This window comes from Pleurodeles waltl, chromosome 7, assembly GCF_031143425.1.
Source record: "Pleurodeles waltl isolate 20211129_DDA chromosome 7, aPleWal1.hap1.20221129, whole genome shotgun sequence".
Classification (NCBI taxonomy): domain Eukaryota; kingdom Metazoa; phylum Chordata; class Amphibia; order Caudata; family Salamandridae; genus Pleurodeles; species Pleurodeles waltl.
In genome coordinates, this window is record NC_090446.1 from 134,551,046 (window position 1) to 134,574,032 (window position 22,987).

The following is a 22,987-nucleotide window of genomic DNA, read 5'->3' on the forward strand; positions in this document are numbered from 1 at the left end:
TCCACATCACCTTGCCCAACCCCTCGCCATCCCACCTGCTTCCTCCCTACCTCCATGGTCCCCTTCCATCATCCCACCCCCGGGCTGCACCTCGCCCCTCTTGCCCCCTCCCCGCTCTTTCATCTCCTCCTCCCACCCCCTCCCAGCCTGCCCCTCCCCCTCCCGTCTTCCTGTTTCCTCCCATCCTGCCTCCTCCCCTCCTCTCATCCCCATCCTCTCCATCCCCCAGCTCTCCCGGCCCCTCCGGAAGTCTCTCCCCTTCTCTCCATCATGGCCGCTAAGTCGGACGGCGGCGGCTCGGCGGGGGCCCGGGTCCCGCGGGAGTACCGGCTGCGGGACTGCCTGTGGGTGCTGCTGGCGCTGCTGGTCTTCTTCTCGGACGGGGCCTCGGACCTGTGGCTGGCGGCGGACTACCTGCTGCGGGGCCAGCGCTGGTGGTTCGGGCTCACGCTGCTCTTCGTGCTGCTGCCCTCCCTGGTGGTGCAGATGCTCAGCTTCAGGTGGTTCGTCTACGACCACTCGAGGCCGGGGCCGGCCAGCGCCGCCGTGCGGGGCCCGAGCCTCAAGGAGGGCGGCACCAAGGACAGCGCCCACCCTGCCAGCGCCTCAGCGGTGCCCCCGGCCTCGGCCGGCGCCAGCTGCTGCCGCCTCTGCGGCTGGATCCTGCAGAGCCTCATCCACCTGCTGCAGCTGGGCCAGGTCTGGAGGTGAGCGGGGCGGGAGGTCTGTGGGGGCTGAGTGGACCGTGCACTGGGGATCGGTGCCCCCAAAGGGCAGAGAGGAAACAGGGTCTGTGGTGATGGAAGGACCATGCACTAGAGAATGGGGGACAACCAAAGTGCAGGGAGGTCTGGGGGTGATGAGCGGACCACATTGGGGGCAGTTGTGGGAAACACCCACGGGGGAGGGAGGCCACAGGGTCTCTGGTGATGGGTGGGCTATGAACTGGGGGATGGGGGACACCCAAGGGGCAGGGAGACCACAGGGTGTCTGGTGATGGTGAACCACGAACTAGGGAATGGGGGACACACATGGGGCAGGGAGATCACGGGGCCTTTTCGGTGCACCATTCACCGGTGAATGAAACACGCGGAGGCCACAGAGTGTAGGATACTGGTTGGACCATATACGGAGGTTGGGGAAATTCACGAGGCAGGGAGGCCACAGGTTCTCGAGGCAAGAAGGGTTGGGACCGTGGGAGAGGTTAATGGGTGCACCACGCTCTCCGTGGTGGGGAAAAGGGCCACAGGTGAAGAAGTGCACGGGGTCTGAAAGTAAAGGGGGAGAATGATGGGGGCACATGCACTGTGTTGTGTGTCAAGTGTCCAGGGAGGGTGAGGCCTGGACACCGGCGCATCGCAGGCCTGGCCGTGAGCGTGATCTGGGAGAGGTGGAAAGGGGGTGCTAGGCGAGTCATTCTCACTGGAAAAGCCGCAGTCCAGGGGGAAATCAGGCCAGGGGTACTGTGGGTGAACAGCCTACGAGGAGGACTGGAGGCGAGCGAGGTGTGGGGCGATAACCGGGGGTAATGCTATGGTTTGGGCATCACCTGAACAGGCAGCAGGTGAAGCTACTCACAGAACATGGGGGATTCAGGCACGGGGAAGATGTTAAAATACGGAGTTCGTGGGGTGATACGCCCTTTTGAAAAGAGTAAACCATTTGTATGGGGGGACTCATCCCTGGGCCGGGGTAAACCATCTCGTGGGCAAATGGTGAACCGCTAACAGTGATCGTAACCGGACCCAGGGCAGAGTGCAAACCACCCTATGCGCAGGGCAGGGCAACGACGAATTCCATATCCGGTCAGCAAGTGAACCATCCATGGGGAACGTATCTAGGTCAGAGGGTACGTAAATCACCCATAAAAGAGGAACAAACCATCCCCATGCGAGGAAGTAAGTCGTTCACAGGGTAGTGCGTAAACCATTTTAAATGCAGGTGGAGAACCATTCCTAGAGCACGAATTAGACACCCCCCTTTGGCAGTGGAACAATCCTCAGGGAAGGCGGTAAACCACCCAAGGTGTAAACTGAAAACATTTCTATTGCCGTTTAAGCCATCTGCAAGACATGTGGTGGAGTGTCCTGAGGGGTCCTCCCTAAGGGTGGCAGTATAGACGTTCCACAGAGCATGGGACAAACCATATCCAGAGCAGGGGGGTTAAACCATGTCACGAGAAGGCCTTAACCCAAACTTATGGCAGGGTTTAAAGAGAATGCGGAAACCACACGTATGGAAGGGGTGGATTGTGTACAGGAGGTGTAAGGCAGAGCAATGCTGTGGTTTAGGGGAGCGAGAGCTGTTGTCAAGGGAATGAGGGACTTGTCAAACTTTCACTGGAGAACTAGGTAGGTCCAAAAGGAATGGTACCTTCGCTCCAGCACCGCTAAGTATTCGCAACTCGTTAATAAAGGCCTGCCAGGTTTCAATCCTCAGTATTGATTTGTTTTCGTCTATTGCATCATGTCACACTTTTGCCGTGCTTAAACGCTGCACATATATCGGGTGTTACTATTATTACTTTAATGAACACAATTTACCTACCTTGGAAAGATGGAAGGCTGGGTCGGCCCTGCTCTGATTCAAACTTGTGACTGCAGAGTACTTTAAATCCCAGCTACAGACTGCGCCAATAGAAATGTGTGGCAGTAGAGGACCAACATATGCGGCAGGATTGACTAATTCAGCACAAAAAGGCAAATTGTTTGGCACAATTAGATGGCACCATTGTTTCAACATTACTCTGGTAAAGGCTTCACCTTACCAATAATAGTTTAACACCTAAGACTAGGAACGCCGTAGCTTAAAGTTGACCAGTCATCCTTTGCAAATGGGCTGGTACTGTACATCGCGTGCTTTGCTCTTTTTTTTTAGTAACTTTGGATCTGATTGAGCTTAAAACATTTTTGTTGCAATGTCCAAATTATGCGGCAGATGCTGGATTAATATACGATGCCAAATAACCTAACAGCAAACAGACAAAGGCGACCATGGTGCCCAATGTTTAGTCCACGCGGCGTAGTTAAAGGCAGATATTTACAGCACTAGAAGTCCTCGGCGCTGTCCAAGGCCCTGAAGCGTGTCTGTCTGTGGATAACCCTCGGGTGATGGTCATGACTGTTAGCTCTGCTCTGGGGCTGGATACAGCGCTGATCCGCGAAGCTCTCGCAGGTGTAGAATGATTGGTTCTTGCTGAAACCAGCGCCGGCTTCCACTTCACAAGCTTCCAGGCGCCTGCTCGGGCGATCGATTGTCCCCAACCCATGTAACGACCACAGTTCCATTGTAATGTGTTTGCACTGAAATAGCGCTTCCTACCTCTGACTAGGTGCTGAAGTGCTTCGAAGATGGGAAGTATGCACCTTCGTGCGGTGTGTTTTCATGGCACAGTGTGGATTTGTAGTGTGACCTCCGTAGGAGTGTTTCGGTGTCGCGCGCGATGATCAGAGTTGTGAAAAGGAGTGAGAGATAGGACGCTGAAGCTTATAAAGCATTTGTGTCTGGCTGGAAGAAGAGACGTGAACGTAGTGTGGTATACGTGGGAAATGTTTTAGTTTCGTTCATGTAGGGCACGTGCTGCTTCCACTGTGGACGTGTACCTGCAAGTAAGCAGGGTGTGTGTGTGTAACCATGGAGCGCGAGATACACAGCCGCAGGTTTTGTTCGGTGCCTACCCTTCATGGGGGACATGTATGTCTGAGGATGATCCCGAGAACTGTAGCGCCCATGTCATCCTTGAGTGGTACAAATTCTGTGTTGTGATTGGTGGGGCCTTCAACATCCGGGAAGAGTCAGGTGTTTATTGCTTTCCTGAAATCCGGGATGTCTTGGATGTTTCCAGTGCTCACGCATATCTCCTAAACTTCCATGAATGGGTGATTTGAGGTTTGAGGACATAATGCCCCAAACTATAAGCTTCCCTTATTGGGTGATTTGAAGTTTGAGGACGCAACGCCACAATGTTTAAGCCTCCCTGGATGGGTGATTTGAAGTATGAGGACACATTGCCGAAATGTTTAAGCTTCCGTGGAAGGGTCATTAGAAGCTTAAGAACGCAATGACACAACATTTAAGCTTCTCTTATTGGGTGATTTGAAGTTTGAGGACATAATGTTTATGCTTCTGTGGATGGGTCATTTGAAGTTTGAGAATGCAATGCCACAATATTTATGCTTCTCTTATTCGGTAATTTGAAGTTTGGGGACACAATGTTTAAGCCTCCCTAAATGGTACATTTGAAGTTTGAGGACGCAATGTCATGATGTTCAAGCTTCCCTGGATGGGTAGTATGAAGTTTTGAGGACACAATGTTTATGCTTCTGTGGGTGGGTAATTTGAAGTTGGAGGACACAATGCCACAATATTTACACTTCTTTTGCTGGGTGATTTGAAGTTTGAGGACATCGTGTTTAAGCCTCACCTGAATGGTTCAACTGAAGTTCGAGGACACAATGCCAAGATTTTTAAGCTTTCCTGGTTGGCTCATTTGTTGTTTGAGGACACAATGTTAAGCTTCTCTGGCTGGGTGATTTGAAGTTTAAAAACACAATGCCACATAGTTTAAGCTCCCTTATTGAGTGACTTGAAGTTCGAGGACACAATGTTTACGATTCCCTAGATAAGTAATCCGAACGTTCAGGCCACAATGGTTAGGCTTTCCTGGATGGGTAATTTGAGGCCACAATGTTTGAGCATCCCTGGATGGGTGATTTGACCCCGTTCCGCCCTGCTTATGGTGGAGCAGACTGCGGTAAAGGTGCTGGCTCTGGCAGGCACCATTCATTTGTAAGACTTGAGTGTTCAAACTCTACAAGATGGGTTTCACCGTCCTGCTTTGTGATGGTGTGCTCTTACAAAGAGCAGGTGGTGCGTTCATGGCCAAAAAAAGTACTTCCTTCACAGTCAGTGTTCAGATCGTTCTGATGTTAGGTGGTTGGGTTGCTTCGTGGATCTTGAAGAAGAATTGATACACAGTTTGGGTTAGAGAGAGAGCTGGTGTTAGGTAGAGGTGCTACTAGGTGCATCGATCTGTGGCCAGCTGTGTTTCGGGTCTTTGTGTGGGGATAACTCACATTCAGTGCCAGGGTTGTTGTGTTGGTGATAGCTTTTAGAGATGAAGGTTCACTGTTGAGTTTATCACAGTGGGTACTCTAGTGCGACCTTTGCAGGTTACACGGGCGGGAGCCATTTTCATTTTTTGTTCTGAGGTTCATCCGACGTTGGTAGAGTTGCCTGGGGGTTGCACTGAAGTTAGGTCTGAGTTGCACTGGTTTTAAAGTGAATGTCTTGCTTGTTATTGCAGTGTTGCTCGGGTGTTCCAACAGATTTGCTCTAGTCCTAAGGTAAATACCCTCCTGTTGGAGCAAATTTGTTCTGGCATTGCTTGGGTTAATTAAGCGTTAGAGCTGGGTTGGGCCAACATTAGGATAGGAGTACTCGGGTGTTAGAGGCGGTTTACTTTGGTGTTCGGGTTGGTTTACTCTGGTGTTACAGTGGTTTACCCTGGTATTAGGTTTGGATTACCCTGGAGTTAAGGTTGGTCTACTCTTGTGTTATGGTTGGTCTACTCTAGTGTTAGAGTTGGATTATCCTGGAGTTAGGGTTGGTTTACCCTATGTTAGGTACGGTTTGCTCTGGTTTTAGGGTCGGGTTACTTAGGTGTTAGGTTTGGCTTACCCTGGTGTTTGAATTGGTTTATCTTGGTGTTAGGGTTTGTTTACTCTTTTGTTAGGGTTAGTTTATCCTGTTGTTGGGGCTGGGTTGCCCTTGATGCCCAGGTGCTCTAGAGATTATTGTAGTGTTAGGGTGTGATTGCTTTGCTGTTGCAGAAATTGCTTTAGTGCCATTCTGGTATTACATTGGTATTAGGGTGAGTCTACTCTAACAGTAGAGTGGGAATGTTCTGATGTTAGGAAGGGGTTACTCTTGTGTTAAAGCTCTGTTTTCCTGATGTCACAAACCTTGCTCTGGTGTTAAGTGTCTTTGCTTTAACGTTTGACCAGGGTTGCCTCCGTGTTACAGAGGTTGAGGTGTGACATTGGGGTTGCTGTAACAGTAAAGTGTGTGCTTTAGACTTATGGTGGTTTTTATCTGTTATTAGGGGAAGGGGGCTCTGACCTCACGCATTATGTCAACAGTGTTATTTGTGATTTCATCAGTGACATCATGTGAGGTCATGAGCAGTACACGGCTACATTGTTACCTAGTTGTGGCTAAACTTCGAACCAGAGCTGGCGAGTGTTTTTTGAGTGAAAGTTGTAAATATAAAGTTCCTTGAAATTGCGTTTTTAGGGGAATTTCTAGGTTCTTTAACAATTGTTGTTCAGACTTCTGAGTACTTATGAACTTTTCCGTGATGATGTGTCTGTGCAAACATGCACCTGCATAGTTATTTTTAGCTATCTTTTTGCTACTAACTTGGGATCCTGTTCACAAAGTTGTACACAGTTTTTCACAATATAAAATGCAATGCACTTTCATTCAGTGTTTGAAAGTTTCATGCAGATTTGTCGCAATTGCATAGGTCATACAGCGAATTCACAGATTAAACTCGATAGTGTGTTTTATGGTAAGCTTCATGTGCAGTGGGTTTTTATATTTGATCGATATTCTCTTTGGGGATTATTGATCAGTTGGAACGTGAAAATCATTGTCCGAAGGCCGTTCGCAGTCAGTTGTGTTCACACTGGACCAGAGGTGTAACGCAGACCCCTGCATCCCTTGTGGTGCAGGGGGCCACACCCCCTTAAGGTGCCCCTATCCCATCAAAGGCCCCCATTGAGCCCTAGGCCAGTGAATGTCTGCAGGATAGAGGAGACTCAATGGGGCCCCATCCAGTGGCGGCCGGCAGCTTTGGGAGGGGGGCATGCGGGGCACACACACACACATAAACACACACACAGACTCATTCTTTCACACACAGACACGCACGCACGCACTCACATCCATTGACACCACTCATAACACTCAAACATGCACGCGCGCACCAAACATTCAATGTAAAACATATCACACATACATACACACACACACTTACCTTTAGCCTCCAGGTCCCAGGAGGGTTGGGACTGCTGCCTTCCCTCATTGGCTGAGCCCGTGTCCCAGCCTCGTCACAGAGTGGGATGGGGTCAGTGAGACTGCTGACCCCACCCCACTCTGTGACGAAGTGTCACTGATTGACACTCGCCCTGGGCGCTTCAGGGCTTAAACCTGAAGCGCCCAGGGAGAGTGTCAATGGGTCACCCAGGGGAGGGCCTTGAGGCACCTTTGCTGGGCTGAGGAGGTCACGCCCATAGGGGTTGTGATCTCATCAGCCCAGCAAAGTTCAGCTCAGGCAGCCAGGAGTCTGCGCAAATCGCGCGTGGCTCACTCCTGGCTGCCTGACCTGAACATGAAGAGTGTCTGTCAGGCTGGCCTTTGTTCAGCCTGACAGACACTCTTCATGGGGTGGGGGGGCGTGGCCCCTCCGCCCTAAACGACGGGCCGCCACTGGCCCCGTCACATTCCTCTGTTGGGGAAGGGGCTATTTTGCGTTGGTCTTGGACACAGGCATGGACATAGGGGGTGTTAAGAATATGTTCAAGGCACGACTGTGTGCATCAGGCTGTATACCTCTATGTGTATTTGTAGCTATGTCTCGCTGCTACTTCTAGCTGTGTGCCTCTGTGTGCGCCTGTCCTCTACAGTGTCTCTTTGTGTGTTGGTAGCTGTGTCTGTCAGAGTGTGCTTCCAGCTGTGTGCCTCTAGGTAGACAGTGTGTCTTATTGTGAACATCCAGCTGCTTGACTCTGTCCCTGCGTGCCTTTAGCCCGCTTGTCACTTTAGACATACCCTTAGCTGTGCGCCTCTATGTATGTATCTAGCTGTGGACCTGGGCTGACCTGTGTGCTTGTGTGTGTGTACAGCTGTGTCTCTGAGGATACATCCAGTTGTAGACCTAGCCTGAGCTGTGTGCCTCTGTGTATACCTGTGTCGCTGTGTGTATATGTAGCTATAGATCTAGACTAAGCTGTGTATGTGTGTGTATCTAGCGCTGTCTCTAGGTGCGTGCATACATAGTGTACAACTATATTTAGATGTGTACTTCTCTGGGTATCTCTAGCTAAGTGTGGGTATCTAGGTTTACACATATATCTAGTTGCGTTTCTCTGTGTGTATACCCCGCTGTGCGCATCTGCATGAATACTTCAGCTGTGTGTCTGTGAATGTGTAGATGTCTGTCACTGTACATCATCTGTGTGTACCTGCAGCTGTAACCCTGTGTCTATAAATCCAGCTGTTTTGATTTGCGTGTATTGGAGCTATAAAAATGTATTTAGCTGTGTGCACATCCAGCCTTTTGCCTGATGTGTCTGTTTCCAGCTGTGCGCTGACGTGCGTATATTTTCAGTGTGTCTCCGGGTCCATACCTAGCACCGGTCTCGGGGTATTGTGCCCCGTACCACAATGGGGCGTCGGTGTCTGAAGCTGGTCACATATTTGCACAAAGGCAGAGATGGGATCGGATTCTACTGACCGAGGTCGCGCGAGGACAGCGGACAGCGCCAGCCCGTCCCAGTGTGAGTCCCTCGTCGCTGTCTCGCGCTGTCATAGCCCCGCCTACTGAGAACAAAAAAAAAATCACGGCAAAGCTGATCAGTGCGACTTGTCTTTCGAGTCCTGACTAAGGCGTGCAAAAAGCCATCGACACTGAAAATTAGAGGGCTTTCTGTATATAATGCATGCGAGAGATAAATAACTTAATTACTGATGTTTTGTTTTCCTATTGAGCTGTGTAATAGCTGCTGGTGAATTGTTATGCAAGCACTTCATATGAGGCGGAACGATACACTTAACAGCCACACGTTTGCGGTGAAACTGATGTACGTCTCTGGGAGGGTCCAAAGTCCACTCTTTGCATCTGGAAGGAATTGGTATCACTGTCTTTCATAAAGCTGTGCTGCGAAGTCAGGCCTAAAAGGCAGCCCTGGAAGACTATGTGCACCAGAGCTACACTACACACCTGAATGCTGTCTAAACATGCAGGGTTTTTAGGTTAAACTCTGTTGTCTGAGTCTGTGAACTCTGCCAAATTGAGGAGTCGTTCACCATTTGCAGGGACCCATGGTGATCCATGTTGCTACAGCTTTCAATCCCACTCAGTTCAATAGACGATCCGCTTGTTTCTGGAGGTGGGCGAGGGACTAAAATGAGTTGTTCCACAGCCCACACATTGAGATTGGACCTAGAGAACATTTCATTTTCTCAAACTGCACCTTCTAGGGTGATTAGTAGTCTGATTATATGACTGGGAAACTCCTTTAAAGGAGGAGGATGCTAAAATGAAAGGAAGATGAAAGGAGGAGTCTAGAATTGATGCTGTGTGTGCCTTGCGAAGGAGATGACGCTGTATCAAATTGCATGACCAGATTATCTGACCTGCTGTGAAACCTATGATCCATCTTTTTCTGCACCTCTGCAGAAAGATGCTCTATTATACCTGTAGTTTATAATGTTTATTTTCAGAAGTGCAACTACCCTCTACACCAACATTAACTCAAGGCTCAGGATATGTTACATACCATTTTTAGTTTATATAGGGCACACATCCAACACAAAGTCCATTAGCGTACTCGCAAACGATAGGAGTTGCAGTAATGAGGAGCTATTACTAATTGGAATAAGATAATAAGGAAGTCTTCAAAATCTACATTTCGTGTAGACAACCCAGATGAAGTCTTGGGGTACACCCCTGACGAATCACGTGTTGGCGAGTTCGAATGGCTACCGACAATTCACAGTTGGAAATCTGAAGAATTGAAGAACTTGGACTTGAATATTCGTTTATGCAGTTGGAGAATAAAGATATGAACATTGAGTTCTAATGGACTTTGTGTTGGATGTGTGCCTTATATAAACTAAAATTGTTATCAGTGATTCATCACTGAGTGTAAGGAGTTTAGGGTGACCTTCTTTTAAGTGCACCATCAATAATAATTGAAACATTGATTTTTGACAAGTAGCGCCATATACTCCCTTTTGGTCATCCATCATTATCACTTATGTTACATACCACCAAAAATCTGCCTGTAAGACCTGTAGCATTTAAGCAAACATGTTTAAAAATTGTGCCATAAAATGCACGTTTGGATCCTTGTTTTACAAAACTATTTTTTAATGCTGTTCCCCACAAACCATCTAGCATAGGTTGGGCTTGCTCAGTGAATGTGATGGTGGTAGATCTATTTATGCCCTAATGCTTTCAAAGGTTCTGGGCACCACTGACCTTACGGTCATTCCAGAGTCAAGGGGCTTGGTCGAAAAGGAATGTAGAATCTGCTTACTGGGTTTTGCTCTAATACCAGGCCAACAGCTCAAATTTCACATGTTCAAAAACATGTCCACTAAATGATTTTGTCATTATTATGTTATTTACTAACTTTGCTTGCAATGGTTCAGAAATCACTACGGTCCACAGTTCATAAAAAAGTTTGGCCAAGATGATAGGTCAACATAGTAACTTAGTAGACAGTACAAACTCATTGAAGGACTGCAGTCTTTGTAGTCCCTCTTGGACCAGCAGAGCACAATCTATATCCATTCATTGCTCTTTTGCTATTTCTAGTGTATTTTTCAAAGTATGCATGAATATTTCCACTTTCGTTGGATTTATGGCCTACGTGGCATAACACACTGCTGATAAATTTCCTGAGTTTTTAGATTGCTATGGAGTCCCTTTCCTTGTAGCCCACGCAAGGGCTCTGGCATGTTGTAAGCTCTCTGTGGGCTTTTAACCACACCCATTCTTCCTATTCATTCTTTGTTGTGCTTGTCTTAAATGCTTCATTTATATTGGTGCATTTTGTGAAATGTCCCTCCTTTGGTGCTGAGCTCCCTCCCATGTGATTTCACTAAGTGGGCATTTTTGTTGGCCATCACACTATGTCACACTTCCAACTGTTACAGAGTGTGGTGGCCCCTCCTCCGGTTTCGGTTTGCCTTTCATCCCAGCCACAATCCTTTCTAGACATTCACGCAGGGGGCCAATAACCCTCACGCTCATGGCGGTTGTAGTGCTTTGAATTGACTCGCTTCTATCAACTGTTTTACTTTTCATTTTCAATTAATGTGGCAAGAAAAGTTCAGTTAGGAATTTACAACGCTAATAGCTCTAACTCGAGCAAACGCGAGGCCCGTTGCATTGCAAATGCTTGTTTAGTCGGTGCTACACCTCTTGTTGCGTGAACGATGCCAGTTCGAATTCTGGGAAACAGAACACAACCACCAAGACCTCATATTGCCCACCAATAAGGATGTCACAGAAGAACCTACTGGCTATATCTCACCACCTTTTTTTGGTTTTCCTCAGTAATAAGAGCTTGTTTATTCTTTTGACTCTTTGCTTGAAAGTGAGGCATCTGGAGGTCAAGCCTTCAGCCATGGTGTCCACTCGCATTAACTAGGCTTTCTAACAGACCTGTCCTTCGGTCTTTTACATTCTTTGGTAGCCAACATGTTAGTTGCACAGTCCACCCCCTAACTGACTGAGGTTTGACCCCATTACATTGTTGGATGAGAAGGCCTTGAATCAACACAAGATGCGCTTGCCATATATTCCACTGGTGCATGTATGTTTTTTACCTGATTCCAAAAATGCGCACAGAGGGCTGCACCTGCCACATGATAGGCATCCTCAGTAACTGTGCTCAATACCCTCAGAAAACATCTGTGCATCTCTTGACAACTAAATTTCAGGAGCCAGAAGTAATTCTTTACTGTGTGCATATCAAAGAGGTAACTTGGAAACTGGGTCATTCACAGCTTCTATCTTAGGGGAAGTAAAGATGGCACAACTGCAGGCTGATAGTCGCTGAGCAAGAGTGTTACTGTAGCACCTAGCCAAGGCCAATTCCATTTTCACCAGTGTTGAGTGGCACTCAGGCGATACAGCGTTCACCACAGCCAGCACACATACACAAGTTAGAGAAGTGTTCTAAAGGTGAGAGCCTCCCCGCCTGAGTACAAGTCCCTCCAGCTGAAGCAAAATTCATTTTTTTAAGTCTCAAAAAACCCATATTGCCATTGTAGTACTTGGCACTGTAGGGAACGAATTTGTGTGCAGATGTGTTCCGTATGAAAGGTCAGAATGCCGTCACTCACAGTGAAGTTAGCCAATGCTGAAATGGGCTGACCCATTGCCTCATGTTGTATGCTGTAGTGGACGGAAGAAATATTTGAACGGTACAACAGTAGACTAATAAATTAAGCGGGCTAGCTGAAAGCCCCTGTAAGTATATTGCCTATTTAGTTGTAGTAAAATGTGAGTAGTCTAACGCCGGACCTAAAAATAAATGAGTGAATTGTTTCCAAGGCTGGCTTCTGCTTGTTGTTGAATTAGATTGGTGATTGACATGCACATCTTCCAGACCTGCTCCAATAGTCTCATATTGCAATTCTTGCTGTCTAATCTTGGGATTAAGTGGTTTATCCTTAAGTACACTTTCTTCAATGAATGAAGCTGGCCTGGTCTCTGAGGGAAGGATTAAGACAGGACTCTCTCTCCTGCAGATAAGACTCTATGAGCAGGTTCTCTTACTGGAATGGCACCTATTACATAAGACAAGCATTTTATTTGTTTTATTTTTCTGTAGCATGGGCTCAGTCTTAGAGGACGGCAGTTTGTTTTACAGACATAAGTGTAAGACCTTTATATAACAAAGACTGTACATGCCCAGCATTACTAATACAATATTTATTATTGATGTGAAATAGCACAATGCGAAGAGGGATATAATTAGCCTAAACATAGACAAGACACATATTGCAGAATATTGTTCAGGTAAAGAAAAATTACATCTAACTATAAAGAGGTATGAAATAACGCTGCAGAAAGAGGGAGGGATTAGTCGAGACATAGATGAGACACATTACAGAACACTGTTCAGGTATAGAACATACACATCTAACTATAATTGTAAGACATGTGAAACTATGCTTTAGGATCAGGGTAGCACTTAGTCCATACTGAGATGAGACATATGAGATAAAACTGTATAGCTATAGAATATTCTCTTCTGATTATATGTGTAAGAGATATGTGCAATAACACTTTAGGAAGAGAAGAATAATTCGTCTAGACAGTTGAGGCACATATTACATTGTAATGTTCAGGGATAGAAGGTACTTCTATCTTTATGTGTAAGAGTGATGTGAAATAACACAGTAGGAAAAGAGGTGTGATTTGCGGACACTTGTATTACATATTACTGAATAGGTATAGAAGGTTTACTTCTAGCTGTATGTGTAGAAGAGATATGAAACAACAGGGTAGGAAGAGATGTGTGGTTAATTTAGACATAGCTGAAACAGTCATATTACATGGCAGTTTTCAGGTGAACTATATGAGTAAGAGAGACGTGAAATGCCACAGTATAGTAGTTGCGTGGTTTCTTTCGACATAGATGAGAGAGTTTTGTTGCATAATATCGTACAGGTCCAGAAGATTCACTTCCACCTCTAAGCAGGAAGAGGGTAGGAAATAGACTAGACATTGACGAGACACTGATAGGCCATTATACTGTTGAGGTATAGAAGATACACTTTCAACTATATGTAGGAGAGATGTGGAATGGCACATTAGGAGAGAGGTGTGATTGGGCATAGCTGAGAAACCTGTATTATACATTACTGATCAGGTATAAAAGATCCACTTCCAACTGTTTAAGTGAGATGTGAAATAACATTGTAGAAAGTGGGGGGGTGATTAGTCTAGACATAGATGAGACACACATATTAATAATAATGTACAGGTGTAGGAGATTTACTTCTAATCGTAAGTGTCAGAGAGAAGCAAAATAATACTGTAGAATGAAGGCATTAATTAGTCTAGAAATAGAGGAAACATAAATCACATAATACTTTTCAGATATAGAAGATACACTTCAAGAGTATGTGAAATACCACTATAGGAGGTGACGGCTCCTTCATTCGAGCGTTAGGGCGTTGCAACCTCACAAAGCTGCCCAAAGCGCCACAAATATTCACTAAAAGTGTAGTTAAGTTTTCACTTACTGTTTCCAAAGCTCCACAAATATTCACTAAAAGTGTAGCTAAGTTTTCACTTACTGTTCCCCCCGGCTGTGTCTCGGTTTTCCAAGGATATCTTGGCAGCACAAGGCCAATCTGTGGATTGGCAGCGTGGCAGGCAGAAGGGAGTAAGTCAAGTGCGCATGTCAGGTTGGACAGGTCCATTATTGTGCTCAACCCGACATGTGCACTTCAGGCCTTTTGAACCTGTGCTGTGTTCAGCTGCCACGGGAACACTGCACAGCCCCCTTGGTCTCCTTTGGAGTGCTGGGTTCACCTTCCCCAACCCCAACCAATCCTTCCTCTGCTCTCATGCAGTATATTTCTATAAACAGCATGAGAGCCTTGCAAGGATTGGTTGGGGCAGTTCAGTTTGGCCCATCCCGGGGGCGTGCTCACAAGACAGTGCGGGGATGTACTTGTCCCTTCCGAACTGTGCATGACATTTCTCCTTGCGTGCAGTGGAAGCGATGGGGCTGTGCACAAGGGGAGTTCAAGAGACCATTCCCTACATCATCTCTTCCTCCTTAGCCCAGAGCACGTGTTTCCAGGCCCTGCTTAGGGGCAGTTCAGGCCTGACCTTGGGATTACACAGTATACAGCACCTTATGCCAGTGTGGTGCATACTCCATTCAGAAAAAAGTATTTCTTGTTTTATTGTTGAAGAGACTTGAGTCTAGTGTCAGTCACGGAAATAAAGCATCATCATAGAGAGGCCAGCTGGAAGGGGTGAAAGTGAGATACGTCAAAGGGTCCATTATTGTCTGCAATGTCTGGTTCGTGGCTTTTGCAAGCTGTTTCTAGCCATTGATAAATAGAGCTGGGGTATGGCGGCCTGATTTAGAGTTTGGCGGACAGGTTACTCCATCACAAACGTGACAGTGATGCGTCCGTCGTGCTACGATGTCCATATGATATAATGGGCTCATAATATGGCGAGCAGGAGATGCGGCACATGTGTGATGCAGTATCCCCATCCGCCAAACTCTGAATCGGGCCCTTTGCCTTTTGTCAGAGGTGTTTCACTAAGTACGCTTTGCTCAGCGTGAACGAGCGCAGTGAATCTGATGGGTCAGTCAGTGGAGCAATTCACCAATTGCAGGGGCCCATGGTGATCCATGTTGTCACAGTTTTCAATCCCACTCAGTTCAATAGACCATTTGCTTGTTTCTAGAGGTGGGCGCGGGACTAAAAGCTTGAGCCAGACTGAAGCCAGGTACCTGGCTCTCGCTCAGCGTGAGGCTCTCTTGGACGCTCAAGCCCATAACGAGCCGAGCTTCAATGTGGCTTCTGCCTGACCCCCACGCTCTAACCTAACGTGCCACAATTAACCTATGATGTAACACGGGAGAGGGAGGTAGATAAGTATCTAATGTCTGAATGGTACAATGTGAAATCATAAAAGCTAGGAATTTTCGTGGCTTCCTTGTGTGAACAAACTGTGTGATCCTAGGCAAATATTTTATTTCACTGTGCTTCTGTTTTTCCATATTGCGCTTGAGAGCACTTTGGAATACATGAGTTTAGGATGTATGCTATACAAGCATTTCTTATGTGCCTGATTTAAATATAATAAAATATTGCTCTGTGTAAACATGTAGGCCACATACGGGGTGCACATGACAACTGACTTGTCTCCTAATTCACAAGTGGCTTGGCCACGCAGGGCGGGGGTGGGAGGGGGATGGGGTGAGAGAACATGAATATTTTTAAGTTCATGTTTAAAACCTGTCGCTTTCAATAAATGTCTCTCAGTGCAGTGATATTATCAGATGTACTAAGTTGAAACGCTTTTTCATGTGGACTTTTTTGAATTTTGAAGAGTTGATCATATTTTTATATCACGTTGTTTGCACAGTTTGTTTGCATGCAAACATTTTCAGGGCATGGCTCGTGCATGGGCCCTTGTAGCCCAGCCAGACCTAGAGGCTGCCCACCTTTATCATCCTTGTTTAAACCGCATGAGCCTACAGGATCTGTGGTGGATGGCATTACAGAATATTCCAGCAAAAAGGCCTCCATGTCTTAGTAGACAGACACTTTCATAAACTATGTATTGATTGCTTTTTACATGTGCTCCCGCAGTGCCTGAAAAAATAGCATCCGGGGCCTCCCCTAGGGATTGCTGCAAAGTTAGCTCATTCGAACATCTTTGAGACTCCCTCACAGGCACAGCTCCTCCATTGGAGCAGGGGAGCATCGCACCTCGTACATGCCCCCCAGAGACGAAAAATAAAAGAGTCATTTATTACCTTTTTATTTTTCATCATCCTGCGTGGAACCGAGTTTCAGGGCGGGGCCGGGCCTGCTGAGTGGCAGCAGGAAGGAGGGGTGGGCAGAGCGCCGCCTGTGCACTGTTTATAGTGTACATGTCTGTTTGGGCACTTTGAGAGCAAGTGCAGGCCTCCAGTGCACTGGGGAGCGCCGACAGAGGCCGCTCCCTCCAATCAGGGTACTGGTCTCATGCTGGTTTGCAGCATGTGAGCAGCGCCAGGATTGGTAAAGGGAGTTTGCTTTGGCACACACCTCAGTCCAGGCAGAAGACGTCCGGCGCGAGGATGAAGTGCTATGCTGTCCCAATAAGGTAAGTGTTTCTTGATTTGTTTTTCTTTTTCTTTTTTTTTGCGTGCCCATCCACCCATTTGACCTCCCCTCTCTCCTCCGTGGATGCCGACTCCCACTGCTCCCACGTGAAAAGCCCCTAGACAGCAGAGGTGGTGGTTTAAGTTGTGGTATTTAGGTATCCCACCCCCAAGTATTATGCCCCACTGCTTTGAAAAGTCACAAGCCACTACTGAGTGTAATTAGAATAATCATAGTTGAGATGATTACATTACATGATACTGTTCAGGTATAGGTGATACACTTTAACTATTTGTGTAAGAGAGGTATAAAACAGCACTGCAAGTCTAGTCTAGACATAGATGAAGCACATACTAAATAATCCTAAACATGTATGAAATATTCACTTTTAACTCTACAGGGAGTGCAGAATTATTAGGCAAATTAGTATTTTGACCACATCATCCTCTTTATGCATGTTGTCTTACTCCAAGCTGTATAGGCTCGAAAGCCTACTACCAATTAAGCATATTAGGTGATGTGCATCTCTGTAATGAGAAGGGGTGTGGTCTAATGACATCAACACCCTATATCAGGTGTGCATAATTATTAGGCAACTTCCTTTCCTTTGGCAAAATGGGTCAAAAGAAGGACTTGACAGGCTCAGAAAAGTCAAAAATACTGAGATATCTTGCAGAGGGATGCAGCACTCTTAAAATTGCAAAGCTTCTGAAGCGTGATCATCGAACAATCAAGCGTTTCATTCAAAATAGTCAACAGGGTCGCAAGAAGCGTGTGGAAAAACCAAGGCGCAAAATAACTGCCCATGAACTGAGAAAAGTCAAGCGTGCAGCTGCCACGATGCCTCTTGCCACCAGTTTGGCCATATTTCAGAGCTGCAACATCACTGGAGTGCCCAAAAGCACAAGGTGTGCAATACTCAGAGACATGGCCAAGGTAAGAAAGGCTGAAAGACCACCACCACTGAACAAGACACACAAGCTGAAACGTCAAGACTGGGCCAATAAATATCTCAAGACTGATTTTTCTAAGGTTTTATGGACTGATGAAATGAGAGTGAGTCTTGATGGGCCAGATGGATGGGCCCGTGGCTGGATTGGTAAAGGGCAGAGAGCTCCAGTCCGACTCAGACGCCAGCAAGGTGGAGGTGGAGTACTGGTTTGGGCTGGTATCATCAAAGATGAGTTTGTGGGGCCTTTTCGGGTTGAGGATGGAGTCAAGCTCAACTCCCAGTCCTACTGCCAGTTCCTGGAAGACACCTTCTTCAAGCAGTGGTACAGGAAGAAGTCTGCATCCTTCAAGAAAAACATGATTTTCATGCAGGACAATGCTCCATCACACGCGTCCAAGTACTCCACAGCGTGAATGGCAAGAAAGGGTATAAAAGAAGGAAATCTAATGACATGGCCTCCTTGTTCACCTGATCTGAACCCCATTGAGAACCTGTGGTCCATCATCAAATGTGAGATTTACAAGGAGGGAAAACAGTACACCTCTCTGAACAGTGTTTGGGAGGCTGTGGTTGCTGCTGCACGCAATGTTGATGGTGAACAGATCAAAACACTGACAGAATCCATGGATGGCAGGCTTTTGAGTGTCCTTGCAAAGAAAGGTGGCTATATTGGTCACTGATTTGTTTTTGTTTTGTTTTTGAATGTCAGAAATGTATATTTGTGAATGTTGAGATGTTATATTGGTTTCACTGGTAATAATAAATAATTGAAATGGGTATATATTTTTTTTTTGTTAAGTTGCCTAATAATTATGCACAGTAATAGTCACCTGCACACACAGATATCCCCCTAACATAGCTAAAACTAAAAACAAACTAAAAACTACTTCCAAAAATATTCAGCTTTGATATTAATGAGTTTTTTGGGTTCATTGAGAACATGGTTGTTGTTCAATAATAAAATTAATCCTCAAAAATACAACTTGCCTAATATTTCTGCACTCCCTGTAAGTGTAAAAGAGATGTGAAATATGTGGGAAATAACAGAGTAGGAAGAAGGTGTGATTTTTTAGACATAGAGGAGACTTCCATATTACATGATAATGTACAGGCATAAACTTCTAACTATCTGAGTGACAAAAAATAACGCTATAGGAAGAGAGATACATTTTGCTTAGATATCAGGGTGACACATATCACATTACTCTTTATAGATATAGCACATACATAATTGATAACAAGAATAAGACATATGCGAGAAACTCCAGGATGAGGGGTTAAGTTATTCCAGATATAGGTGGTCTATATTTTACTTAGCACTTTACTGGTATAGAAGACTCGACTTTAATCATACCTATAAAGAGACGTCAAAATTCACTATGTGAAGGGAGTGTGAAATTATTCTAAACATACACAGGACACATATTTCAGTACACTTAAGTGACTTGCAATTCACAATTCCAACAATACATTGATAGAGCCATGAAATAACACAATTTGAATACGAATGTAATACATCTAGGCATAGTCAGTGACTGTGTACTTACAGAGGAGTCGAGACTTAATAAGACATTTTATTTTTCTAGCATTTGCAAATATTTAGCCCACACATCACTGATTCAGCTCGGGTTCGTCGTAGCACATTTTGTGTGAATCAGTATCGGGGACAAAGTTTTTCTCAGTGCTCTTGAATTCAATTATTTCAGGGGAATTCGTATGATATTTTGTTTTTATACAAAAAAGCTGTTTTCGCATATCAGTACAAAACCATGACTCCCTTTTAACAACGTTTTTCAGTGAAATTGTGTGTGTTTTTGTGTGTGTGTATAAAACACAAATATATATGCATTGCTAAAACAAACAATGTTAAGGAATGCTCTGGTTCTATAAAGCTATAAAATGCACTTTCTTAAAAAAGAAAGAATCAGTTGAAGATTCATTAGTTATGCTTAATTTTCTTTTTTGTCTAACAGTCACATTGTGACAGTGACTTTGCATTCTGACAGTTCTCAGATGTTGCTTGGAATTGGAATTAAGTTAAACGCTCACCTGTCACCTATGCACCCACATAGCATCCACTGTTCATCTTGATACTGGGGTGAAGCCCCTCGATAAAGGGCAACGTGGGGCTTGTCAGTGTCTTGGTTATCTTTGGCGAGGGAGGGTTTTTCTGTACTTAACCGCACTCTTAGCTCTAGAGCAATAAACCTTACTAATTTACAAGAGCCATGGGTTACATTGCCCATTTTTGCAGGCACGGGGAGATTAAGTGATTTGTCCAGCCTCCGGAATGTTGGCTAAAGTGGGCACTCAAGCCTGGCTCCCCTGTTCCAAGGTCAAACCCTAGGCCACGTCTAGTATTGTTGCTCGGGCTGGGCGTGTGGGAGGGCCTAGTGGGGCGGTACCCCATCTGTAAATGTCCTGGTCCACTCTTGTGGCCCACCACGAACTCCATCCAGTAAATACAGACACTGTGCTCTCAACCTACGAAAAGCGATTATGTTCCAGTTTACATATCATGTTTTACTTACGGTTGCATTCCCCTAGGAGTATTTGCTTTTTTCCTAGATGGTGTATTTCTTTCCCTTAATTTTTTCATGCAACATATTACTCCTCGATGCTAGAGTGAAAAGTGTTACTCCTATGTAGCTCTGTGAGTTCAGGTTGTGGGCGGGCCACGATGAGACCTGGGGGGCTTAGGCGAGAAGTAGTGCAAGTTCTTACAGGACCAATCAGGGGTTTGCTATGTCGTGCTCATCCAATCCTTGGTCTCTTTGCGGAGTGCACAGAACAATGGTCAGCAGTGCCAATTGTGATTCTATGTAAAGTGTGTGTGTAGGAGGTGTCAGAATGGTGACAGGGCGAAAGTTAAAGAAAATGCAGGGCATACAGGTGGGTGGGTACATTGTGTGTGTGAGGGGATGGTGAATTGAAATAGATGCCAGACAGTACCTGCAAGGGAGGGTGAAAAGAGGGTGCTGAAGAGGAAAGAGTTAAGGTGTGAAATATGCAGATTCGGTATTTCAGAAAGATTTGAGGAGAAAAAGAGTGTAAATATCTAACAAACAGGTTGCAAAGAGAGTTTGAAGAGGAGAACTGGGGTGAGTGATACACTCAAAAGACCTTGCCCTGTCACTGACAATAGTAAAGTTTAATTAAGTCTGCTTAAAAACTTCAAAGTACTTTGTGTATATAGCACACGCGCGCACAATCTTCACGACTGCCAGTCAGTTTTTATCGGTGGCCCCCTGTGTTCACCCCTAAAAACGCGCCCTGAGAGATTGTCTTTTCGTGCCCCTCCTGTGAGCTGGTTTGGTTGTGCCAGGCCGCAGTGCCCCTCTTGGCATCATGCCCTGCAGAGGAGGGGCACCTGTTAGAAGCGTCTGGTTCAGTCATTAGCTGGTGGGTATAATTCCAGGCGCCCCCTCCCCTCCCTTTGTCCCAGTAATGACAATGCTGCACTCGCGGGTGCAGCCTCTCGGAGAGGGACGGGTGGCTCGCGGCGAGCTCTCGCTGCCTCGGGCTGCAGGCAGCCCCCCTCTCTGCCTCTCCCCGCGAGAGACGGCTAATTAGAGACCGGGGCACCCCAGCAGGAGGTGGATCAGCGACCTCATCAGCAGCCATCCTTTACCGGCGGGGGGGGCGCGATCCTCCTGGGGGGTCGGACTCCTGCATTTCTCCATCTTGGTTGCTTTCCGGTGCGCAGCTGGCAAGGGGTTCAAACTCAGCTACGCGTTCAGCCAACAACACTGTGCGTGCTGGGACTTGAATGCAAAGTGCTGCTGGGTACGATTCATGGATTATTAGTATGTATTACTTGGTACCGTGCATACAGCAGATAAGAACGCATCTGTGCGTAAAAATAAGAACTAAGGTTCAAAAGGGGCAAAGTTACAAAGACTTCGCAGAAAGCTACCTTTTTCTGCAAACAGCAGTGTGGGGTGCTTTGCACCCATTTCCACAGAAGGGGCATTACATGGGAGGGAAATGGGGCGATCAGCGTTAACCCAAGCCCGATCTACTAAGATAGACCAGGCTTTACATTAAAACATATGCTTCACTGAAGCAGGTGCGAAGTTGCAGAAATGCATCTATTCCTCCAAACAATCCACACTTCACATGAGTGCTGCGATGGACAGCACACATCCAATCTGAGGAATGTATTAGATTTTGCCTAGACATAGGATTGTGTACTGAAAGGGTATGTTTCTAGTAGAAATTCTATGCTACACTTCACACACTAACACACACACACACACACACACACCCTCTGCAACAAGGTGAATATACTGTGCATGGAGCTAGGCAGCTGTTGTGAACAGCAAAAGGGATGTCAGAAGCAGCCTTTCCCTAGCACTAAATTTACCATACTTAATGCATTTCATTTGAGTTAAGGGGAATGAATAGTAAGGTGATCTGACAGAGGTGATCATGTTGAGGTAAAGGTAATCGATGAGGTGAAGTTTGAAGTTACTGGTATGTCAAAGAAAATGAAAGTAAGTGTGTGGAGGGACCACTGCTGAGGTACTTGTGCAAACACCCAACTCTGCCAGCTCTCCACAAGGCCCTTTAGGAGAAACTAATAACATTCAATGACATATCCATAGTACACCAATGTTTTGTGAAAAGAGATTTGAGGTACAAGAAAAATTATTGGGCAAGAACAGACTGTTAGGACATCCGAACAAGGTCATGCAGGCTGAAGATGTCCAAAAGAAGCAAACTTAGAGGAAGAACTGTAAGTGTAACCGTGACAACATTTGAACATTCTGGACTTCTGTCTGTGGTCGCAAGATAGTCCAGAAAGACCTAAAATCGTTACATTATCAAGTCATGAACTGCACTATTATATAGAACCACCTGACCAACATAGATAGCAGTGCCAACTGTCTCATCTCAGTTTTTTTGACACAAGGAGCTTACCAAGTCCTCTGTTCTGTTGCGCTGCAGATTGTTGACCAGAGCTCATTCAAGCACCCACAAGAAAGCATGTTGCAATTTAGAAATGTATTAAATAAATACTGAAAGCAAAGACATATCCCTCCAACAGCGAGCTGTGGGGACACATCCCTCTTGAAACACATTGTTGTGACTCTGCTACAAGAGACTGTTTCATGGCCCTGTGGACCAAGTGACTCAGGTTGCCCCATGCTGAGAGCCCCATCTCCAGCAAGCCCTGATTTTTTTTTTTGTGATCCACACATAATTTTGAGACTTGTAGTACTGCTTTTTTGAACTCCCAACATGTTGGCCAATAGAGTTATGTGATTGAGCAGCTGCTGTGATTTTTGCATAATTATAGATTTGCCACATTTGTCACATAATCCATCATCTGCTGCATAAGGTGCAGCTTTTAACAAAAAAATCGAATTTGTTTCTAATTCT

The 22,987-nt window shown here is 45.9% G+C and overlaps 1 protein-coding gene across 1 annotated transcript in view; it reads left to right on the top strand.

Moving 5' to 3' along the window:
- Window positions 1-214: 214 nt before the first annotated feature.
- The window catches only part of XKR7 (XK related 7), a 90,422-nt gene continuing 67,649 nt past the window's right edge, over window positions 215-22,987 (top strand). The window contains exon 1 of the mRNA XM_069243376.1: window positions 215-707. Coding sequence (XP_069099477.1) covers window positions 271-707 — 437 coding nt within the window. The 5' untranslated portion in view covers window positions 215-270. The remainder of the gene's footprint in view (window positions 708-22,987) is intronic.